Source organism: Hippocampus comes, unplaced genomic scaffold, assembly GCF_001891065.2.
Source record: "Hippocampus comes isolate QL1 unplaced genomic scaffold, H_comes_QL1_v1.1 scaffold156, whole genome shotgun sequence".
In the NCBI taxonomy this organism is placed as follows: Eukaryota; Metazoa; Chordata; class Actinopteri; order Syngnathiformes; family Syngnathidae; genus Hippocampus; species Hippocampus comes.
In genome coordinates, this window is record NW_017805744.1 from 6,824,176 (window position 1) to 6,833,568 (window position 9,393).

Consider the following 9,393-nt stretch of genomic DNA (forward strand, 5'->3'; position numbering starts at 1 on the left):
CACACACACACACACACACACAAACCTAATAAACAAAAACTTGCCATTTGAACGTAGGGTTGCAATCTTTAATATTCACTGTGTGTGACATCATGATGGAAGAGCTTCGAGGGGCTTTAGGACCTAGCGGTGTACTGCAACTGAGAGCTTCCAGGGTACATCATAATGGCTCTGTGTAAATTGTCGTGTTTACCTGAGCGCGGCTGAAGACGAATTCAGAATCGAACCTATCTTTTAGTGTTTATGCCTCGATAGTATATCATCAGTGGTGGTAGGGAGCGTGACTGTGCTTGCGGCTCGCTTGATACCTGCCAATGGAGCACATCCGGCTTCCAAAGGTAATCTGAATCCTCATTTCCGCAATGCACCCACTGACATTCACCCCTGTAAAGCCGTCACTCGGTCTGTCGGTTTCTACTCCGCGATATCGGACAAACGCGGCGAGAGCCACGTAGACTAATCGCCGGGGGCGTTTGAGTGTACACTGTATCAGGGCAAGCCACTCCACGGCTAACGCTCCTATAGGAATGGGAATGACGTCATTCGGGGGCAACGATGGTTGTCTGATTCTTCTTCTGCGTCAACCAGGTGGAGAAGGTCAGGCTACTAGACAGAGTGTTCACCAAAAGAAGCAGGTTGGGCACCCTCTATCTGACGGCGACCCACACCATCTTTGTGGAGAGTGAAGGTGGAATGCGCAATGAAACATGGGTAAGTTACCAATGGATGCATGGAAGGGGATAAAGGTAAGTCCAATTTATTTCAAAGACAAAATTATCTCATGTGTGTTCTTTCCTCGACATTTGCAAGCAGAGACTCTTCATGTATTTTTGTCTTACCAGGTGCTTCACAGTTTGGTTTTCAGCGTGGAGAAACAAGCGACCACGCCGTCTGGATCTCCTTTGTTGATACACTGCAAAAACTTCCAGGTTCTTCATTTTGTCATACCTCAAGAGCGAGAGTGCCATGATGTACACGTGTCCCTGTTGCGTCTCTCCCAACCAGGTAAATTGCTTGTTATTGCTTGCCACCAAGCATGAAAGGACCTGGGGTGAAAAAAAAAACAAATTTGTGTACATCAGTCGACACTTACTCTGTAATGACAGTTAGCACCACAGAATTAGAGAATAAGACAGAGCATCTACAAAACACTTGACTTGATCAACACAGGGAACAGTAAATGATCTAAAATACAGAGGCCCCTGGCTATTCGCAGGGGAAAGGGACCAGCAATAGCAAACATCTGCTTAGAATCGATGTCCATTGAAATGCTTTGGAGGGGAAAAAAAAATAAAAAATTGTTCAAAAACATTCCATATGTGTTTTTCATTACAAAGCTCCTCGATGGTGCCTTATGAAAACGGCCATGTATCAGCAGGGCTGTTAATGATGCAGGACTTCAAATTAAATAGTTACAAATCATATTTGTGTCATTTCTTCATTATTTTAGTTTAAATATTCTGATAATGTTCTTTGCTGAGTGTCCGTTCCATTTAGGGCAGACCTTCACGCTAAAAAAAAAAAAACAAAAAAAACAAAAACTTGATTACACCGGCTCATGGTTACTACACTGAACCAACAATCTGTTTCTAAGGTTTACACTTCAGCAGGCTGCTATTTCTCGAATGCATTTGGCCACATAAAGAAAAATGTTTAAAGTTATGATGGTTCTTCACATGCACTGCTATGGCCTAACCACAACAATCGCGGTAGATTAAAAATGGTTCATTGATCTTTGATTTTGCTTCTCGAGCTGACATTTATCCACCTTGATTTACCTTGTAGAGCATTATGATGAGCTGTATTGCTTTTCATATAAACCAAACGTGGATGAGAAGGAGAGACGCCAGGAGTGGGACTTCTTGGACCTCAAAGCTGAGTACACCAGAATGGGAATCCCAAACTCCCTGTGGAAACGCTCCTTAGTCAACCAGCACTACAAAGTCAGGGCACTGAGATTTGCGAACAAGCAAATGATCTTCATACTAATGTCGACCTTGCAAAAACAAAGTTTTGTTTGTTTTTGTAGGTGAGTGACACTTACCCTGCCGAACTTTTTGTACCCGAGTCAACAACTCCATCAGTCATAACCGGAAGTTCCAAGTTCAGGAGCAGAGGAAGATTTCCTACGCTTTCATACTACTACAAGGAAAATCGTGTAAGTGGATGGCATGCATTTCTTTTTGCTTTATGTGCGACTCCTCATAAGGGGTTTTAATTGACTGAACACAAATCCTCTTCCTTCTTACGAGCGGTGTCGTTACAGTAAGTTGCCCGACGGGGCAAAACGCGTGTTTAATTGAAACAGCTTGGTTTGTGATTTCTTCCTTCAAACGTTCTGATGACTGTCGTATGATTGACCATTCTTATGGCTGTCACGTTTGCTCTTATATCGTTTGGTCAAGTGTGATATCGTGTCTTTTTGGGGGACGTTTTGAATGAAGGCTTGTCCAGCGTTCTGATGAAATATCTTAACATCTTCTTCTAGTCAAATCGCAGGGGCCCGTATGACTCTTGAGAGAAAGCATCTTGGCCACATGTATGCTGATCAGCCTTAATGCTCATAAATCATTCTATTAGCTCTTAACACAACAGTTGGGAGTGCTTTATGAGTGTAAGGTCAACTTCCCAGGGTTGAGGGTCCAGTGTGTGAAGCTCAAAAACATTACAAGTTTGGTTAATGGGTCTGAAGGGAGAACTGAATAATAATTTGTGGCCTCGTCTCCAGTGGATAATAACTGAAGTAATGAGAAGATTATTCCTCTTAATATGCACGTCAAGAAAAAGTGCTTCAAATGTTTTTTTATTTGCACCAGCGTCATTGTTTGGTGCGAAAGCATCCATACGTGAAGCTTCCTCTCACCTCCTCCCAGGCTGCCATCTGTCGCAGCAGCCAACCTCTTTCAGGCTTCAGCGCTCGTTGCGTGGAGGATGAGCAGATGCTGGAGGCCATACTGAGGTCCAATCCCCACAGTGACTTCATGTATGTGGTGGACACCAGGCCCAAGGTGAGCCCCATGGATGGAAAGAATGCCTTGTAATAATACAAGTCATGCAGTATTGCGGTGTATGTCCAGGTGGGCTTTATTTTCCAAACAGCATTTGCAGCTGGATCTGCTCCTAGATAAACAGTGGGAGAATCTTGGCTCTTGTCTCGGAACACTATGATCAGTAGTGTGTTGCTGTCATTGGTCCAAAACATCAAAAACAAACAACAAATTCATCTTCTAACAACCAGCCAAATATCTTTGCAGTTAAATGCGATGGCAAATCGAGCAGCGGGAAAAGGCTATGAAAATGAGGACAACTACTCCCACATTAAATTCCAGTTCGCCGCCATTGAGAACATCCATGTGATGAGGAACAGCCAACAAAAAATGCTAGAAGGTACAATGATCCCGAATTCTCACAGAGGCTTTCATGCCGGGAATGTTCTGTTGGCAGTGCACTCGTCGCTGCTTCTGAAATGTTTTCATCACTTCATTATTTATGGAAAAATGTACGATATTTGGCATCATCTTTCGAACTCTTGTTATTTTCACATGACTGAAAGCTCTGCGCAACCCTGTGTTACCCCTTTGGCTTTCGGACGCACTCAGGCAGATTGCGCTGCACTGTGCTGCAATCAGGCCTCAATTGAGCCCACAGGAGAATTTCTGGGTATTGTGTCGGGGTGATCCCAGGAAGACTTTGAATCCATCTGGGTTTTATTTCTGAGCTATTTTGGTTTCCTGGAGTGCACAATCTGTGACCTACCCCCAAAGTAAAACTGAGGGCGTGAGAATGATGTGGTTCCGAGTCTGAAAAGTTGTAGCTGCTGTCCACTTGTTATAACTCTTTGCCTCCTGGAAGCTCTTAAAAGGTTGAGACAAAGCCTCTGCCCTCCCATCTCATGCTTGAATACAATTTTAAAGACCCCCCGGCTTCCAGCATCGGCTTAAGTGTTTCATTTAGGTAGTGGCTTTGCTCTCTCCTACATGAAGTTATCAAAGTCATGATGAACTTGTTCACCTGCTCTCCCCCTCCTTTCACTGCCCCGAGAACATACACAAATCTGCACAATTTCCTGGTGCTAGTGAAAATAGTTACGTTCCAAAGGTGGGTCTCAAGTACTGAATGATTTTTAGAATTGCTAATTTGCCATTAAAACAACAACAACCACAACAAACATGGGTATTGTGGCAATAAACTGTGTTTACAAAATTGTAAGTGGTAAAATATGGTACATGTACACAAGCAGGGACGTACTGCGACCAAAATGCTGTCAGCGAATATTGGTTGACAGGTGGGTGGGTGATTGGAGTTTGTTGGACAGCGGCCAACATGTGGCGATTCCTCATGGTCAACGAGGATTTTCCCGGCCATTCGGGAAACTGTCGAAATTCCCGACGGCCACCGTGCCCCTGTACACGAGGAAACGTACGTGTAGTTGTAAAAAACAGACTGAATAACACACAAATCTGATCCAAATTGAATCTGAAGAAATGTTGTTGTTCTGCTATATATTCAGCATTAAATATTTTGTTTGGATGGGGCATAGTATGCAAAATCTACTTTGTAATTGCTTCTACACAAAAACTCGGGGGAACTGAAATTCTTTCCACTCATCAAAACTGAAAAAGTATGAACACACTTCAAGGGAATCTTAGTTCCAGCTTTTGCTCATTTAAATAAAACTGATCCCAAACCAAGTTTTGCCGAGCACTTGGCAGCTTGGGTGGACAAAGATCATCCATTTTCAAGTAACGGCTGAGCTCCATGAAAACACTATCAAGTCAAAGACATAATCTAAGCAGAGCTGCATAAGCGAACATTCTTGTCGGCATTGGCTTCAGATTAAAGGCACACATTGTTGTTGGCATGGTGATTGGTTGGTGTTTGTTTGGCGATGTCTTCTGCATGTACCATGCACTGTAAAACTGACATAATGGAAGTTACCATTGATAATTATAAACCTTCAAAGAGCTGCTACTCTAATACATGTGGAGCAGCAACACATACAAACAGCATGCTACAATACCCTGTGAGAACAACGAATACTAAAACAACAAATGGTGAATGAGCTCAGTGCCGCCCAGCTTTCCTTTGAAAATCAACGATACAGCGGAAACAAGTAACGAAAGCAAAGCAAATTTGAGTTGTCTTCAATGGAATGAGTCAAAAGAAGCATTCCGTCACATTTAAAGAAACGTGTCTGAAGCAACAACAAATGTGCAGATGTGTGTTGTTTAACTCATTCACTCCCAAAGACGCATTTAGATGTCTTTTCAGACGCCACACATTTAATCCCAGCTCCTCATTTTGTCTTGACTGTACTTGAAAAGGGTCTGAAAGTCAACTGGCTGGCCATTTTCAGACCCTTTTCAAGTACAGTCAATATAAAATGTGGAGCTGGGATTAAATGTGTGGCGTCTGAAAAGATATCCAAATACGTCTTTGGGAGTGAATGAGTTTTAATAAAGTCTAGTATTCTCAGTGTTTCCTGCCGCTGAGACAGCTGTGTTGTGAATGCAGTGTGTGAGCTGCGTTCCCCTTCGATGTCTTACTTCCTGGAGGGCCTGGAGAGCTCAGGCTGGCTGAAGCACATCAAAGCTGTTTTGGATGCAGGCATCTTTATTGCCAAGGTCAGGCTGCAGTTTAATCCCCCTTGTCTTCTTCACTACTACTCAGAATATTAGCTCGAGAGCGTTTAATTTACTTTCTGAGTTGATACATAACACAATTTGCACAATCATGCCGTACAAATATGATATTAAAATTTGGGCTGCTCAGCTGTTCCATGGCCAATTGCCAATGGAACTGGTTCCCCTGTATTTATAGATGTGTCTGCTAACTAAATCAGCAGGTTGAAGTCTGAAGTGTTTCAGGAATTATCATCTGCTAATATTCAGCCCAATGCTTCAAAAGTCATTGGACGGCACTTCACAGTGCAGATGGACAATGGCCTGAAGCACACTGTGAAAGCAACTACAGATTTTTTTTAGGGCAAAGACATGGAATATTATGCAATGGCCAAGTCTGATTGTGTCGATACAGTCATCACTTGCTGAAGATAAAATTGAAGGGACGATGCCCCAAGACCCAGCTCGAAATTTTCCTGTGTGTGTGTGTGTGTGTGTGTGCGCGCGCGCATGCGCGCGCGATCGCGCGTATGTGTTACAGGCCGTTGCAGAAGGTGTCAGCGTCCTGGTTCATTGTTCAGACGGTTGGGACCGTACTGCTCAGGTGTGTTCTGTGGCCTGCGTCCTTTTGGATCCATACTACCGGACCATCAGAGGACTCATGGTACAGACCGACTTTGTAAAATAGACATATTGTAACTATGGTTTATAGCATGGTGGGGGTGGATGCATGGAATGAAGGAATGGCTTTGACATGCAGTATTGCATTACAGATACGTTCCATTGCCATATTCAGAACCAAAGTAAGAACAATCTATACTAGCCCAACCTTGACACACAGCAGAAAGCGGAGCAAACAACGGTGCTTCCACGGTGCGTCTCAGTGAATAGTGCGTGATTTGTGGTGGACAAAGAAGTGAGATGTGATAAGGAAGACTCCGTTCTTCTTCTTCTCTTGCCTTGCCGCCGGGTGTAGATAATAAGTAGTACAATCCAGGCAAAGGATATCGGCAGCGTTAATTACATTTTTGACATGCGGCTGGGCTGACCACTAAAAAACAGACACGGGCCTGCAAATAACCTCTGGGGATGAGTTTAGACACCGGTGCTCTAGTCCAACCCATTGGTTGATTTTAGTAATTAAGAGTTGTGTCTCAATGCTTGTGTCCATAATAGCTTGTTTTCCCTCACCTGCAGGTATGAGATGTTACCATTCCCATCCCATATGATAATATTTTCCGTGGTGGTCATAATATTTTAACATGCTCATAACATGACTTGGACATGTCTTTTTGTAATTAGGTTCTCATCGAAAAAGACTGGGTCTCATTCGGCCACAAGTTTTCTCACAGGTTTGACTGATGATTGGTTTCTAAGCATGATCCATTTTATCTTGTGGTCTAGTCTAACACTCCTCACTTCTTATGCAGATGCAACCACCTAAATGGAGACCCTAAAGAAGTGTCTCCTGTTATCGATCAGTTCTTGGAGTGTGTGTGGCAACTGATGGAGCAGTTTCCATGTGCCTTTGAGTTCAATGAGCGGTTTCTAATCACCATCCACAGCCACATCTACTCCTGCCAGTATGGCAACTTTATTGACAACAACCAGCGGGGAAGGGCAGAACTCCTGTAAGAGCTTTTTTTCCTGCTTTTAGCAGTGTAGACATTTCTAGATGTTTTCTTGATTCAATTTAATTTCACGTCATGCAGACTTTGTGAGAAGACCCATTCTCTGTGGCATTATCTGTGGACAAACCGGACAGACTACACCAACCTTCTGTACAGACCAGACCACAGCCACACACAGGGACTCCTTCGGCCATCTACCGCCCCCTGTTGGTTCAAGTATGTCACACCGTTTATCAAACGTTTCGCTCGATGGAAATGGACATGATCCATCCTAAAGTCAAAACATCAAATGTAGCGACGAGATTTTAAACAACTTTTGAACATTTTTAACTGTCATACAAACGTTGAATTCAACAGCAACTTTTTGTGCAAGTAAAGGTTTGGACACTTTAAAACCTCACGGGTATTTGAATTTGTTCGACAGTATTTTTTAAATGGTTTGCCAGTTTGTAATTCAGTAGGAAGACTTAACAATGTGCGTTGTTTGAGAATTCAAATCATATTAACAGTGGAAGCATGGTTTTATCCCTTTGACAAGAAAGTGATAACTTATTGTCTTGTACAGATTTTGGAGGGGGCTGTACAACCGATTTGACCGTGGGATGCATCCTCGTCAGTCTGTAGAGGATTACCTGCGGGCCATACAAGAGGAAACTGAACAGTTAGAGGAGCTGCTCGCCTCACACAAACAGGTAAAAGTTTCATAATTGTAAATATTTTCATTATCTTGATAGCTTTAATGCTGAAGATTGTTTTGTCTTCCAATATCAATAGAAAATTTCTCAACTGAAGGAGAAGCAGGTGTGGAATTGTACCCCAAAATCAGCCACCCTTAATAAAAGCCCCACAGCTTGGGTTTTTGGTCATGATCTCGGCCTGGCAAACACCCCTCAAGACTACATGTCAAGCTTCCTGACCATCAGCCCCTGTCATCTAAAGACACCACGTAGCAGCCTGACCCTCTCACCCCAAGATTTAAACAAAACATACGACTCCAGTCACTCCAACGGTAGTGATCAAGAGTCTGGTATAGCGGACCTGAGCTGCCGTTCACCTTTTAGAGAGAGCACCAGAGATCAAGACTCTGACAATGCTGTATAAACAAATGTAGCATGGAATGGAAGGTGTGGCAGCTGCCATGTGACCAAGGCCCCACACCGCCATTGACCAAACACTGCCTCTATGCACTAAAAATACAGGCTTTTAGCAAATGTCAGTCAAAACAATTTTTTTGTTATGCACGTGGAGTGGCCGACGCTCCCTCTTGCCACATAAACTAGTTTGTTTGCTGTAGTTGACCACATTTTACTTACACACTATGAAGAGATTCATTGCTCTTGTCTGTAATGTTTGGGGACCGTATTAAAATGTGCAGACAGAATGTAAAATATTGAAGTGCATCATGGTCCTCTTAGGCCGTTTTATTGGGTGCCGTTCTGCACTCTTAAAACATTATTACCCCTGAGTGAGCTACTCCAACACATCCTTTGGTGTTGAAGTGGATGTGAAAGTACATCACCCCTTTCACAATGGTCTTCCATATTTTGATGTATCAAACATCTTAGCAGTGTAAACACACACACACACACACACACACACACACACACACACACACACACAAATACAGAGCTAAATAAGAGCTGATGCACAGCTACGAATGTGAAGCACTTGACATCAATCAGTGGAGGAGCATGTTGAGTTAGAAAAGCTTTAGAATAGAATAAACATTAGAATAAAGGTCCAGGTCAAACAAAATCCAGCTATGATGCAAGGTAAGATTCACATTATGCTGATTGGCATGTGGGAATTGTTGTTTACATGTTTTGTGGTACTTCAGTCAGTGCGCTAGGCTGAAGAAACCGACTTCTTGAATAAAATGTGTTTCAATGGGACAAAAAAAAAATACTTTGACTGAACACGGCTACAGTAAAATTGTCAGCTGCAGACACTGTAAAGATGAAGATGTTTTGTTAATATGAGCTGTGCACACTGATGATGGATGGAGTCAACAGTTGAGAGCATGTCGTGTCACACTCGTGTCTGCAAATCAGGTGTATTACTGTTCTGTACAATCCTGCCAGTGAACAATTCAGCATGCAAATATATTTTTGTACCTTTATTTATATATATATATATATATA

The 9,393-nt window shown here is 42.8% G+C and overlaps 1 protein-coding gene across 2 annotated transcripts; it reads left to right on the plus strand.

The window, feature by feature from the left end:
- The first annotated feature begins 98 nt into the window (after positions 1–98).
- Positions 99–8,830, plus strand: mtmr7a (myotubularin related protein 7a). 2 transcript variants are annotated; one of them, XM_019884423.1, is made up of 14 exons: positions 99–338; positions 589–711; positions 843–1,005; positions 1,786–1,943; positions 2,030–2,158; positions 2,874–3,008; positions 3,255–3,387; positions 5,515–5,624; positions 6,163–6,285; positions 6,924–6,973; positions 7,052–7,252; positions 7,334–7,468; positions 7,818–7,944; positions 8,027–8,830. In XM_019884423.1, the coding sequence occupies exons 1-14, from the start codon at positions 315–317 to the stop codon at positions 8,351–8,353; spliced, it is 1,938 nt and encodes a 645-aa protein (XP_019739982.1). In that variant the 5' UTR covers positions 99–314; the 3' UTR covers positions 8,354–8,830. The 2 variants fall into 2 exon arrangements, with proteins under 2 accessions (XP_019739982.1, XP_019739983.1); XM_019884424.1 differs by lacking the exons at positions 99–338; positions 589–711 and having other exon boundaries at positions 875–1,005; positions 1,839–1,943.
- The last annotated feature ends 563 nt before the right edge of the window (positions 8,831–9,393 follow it).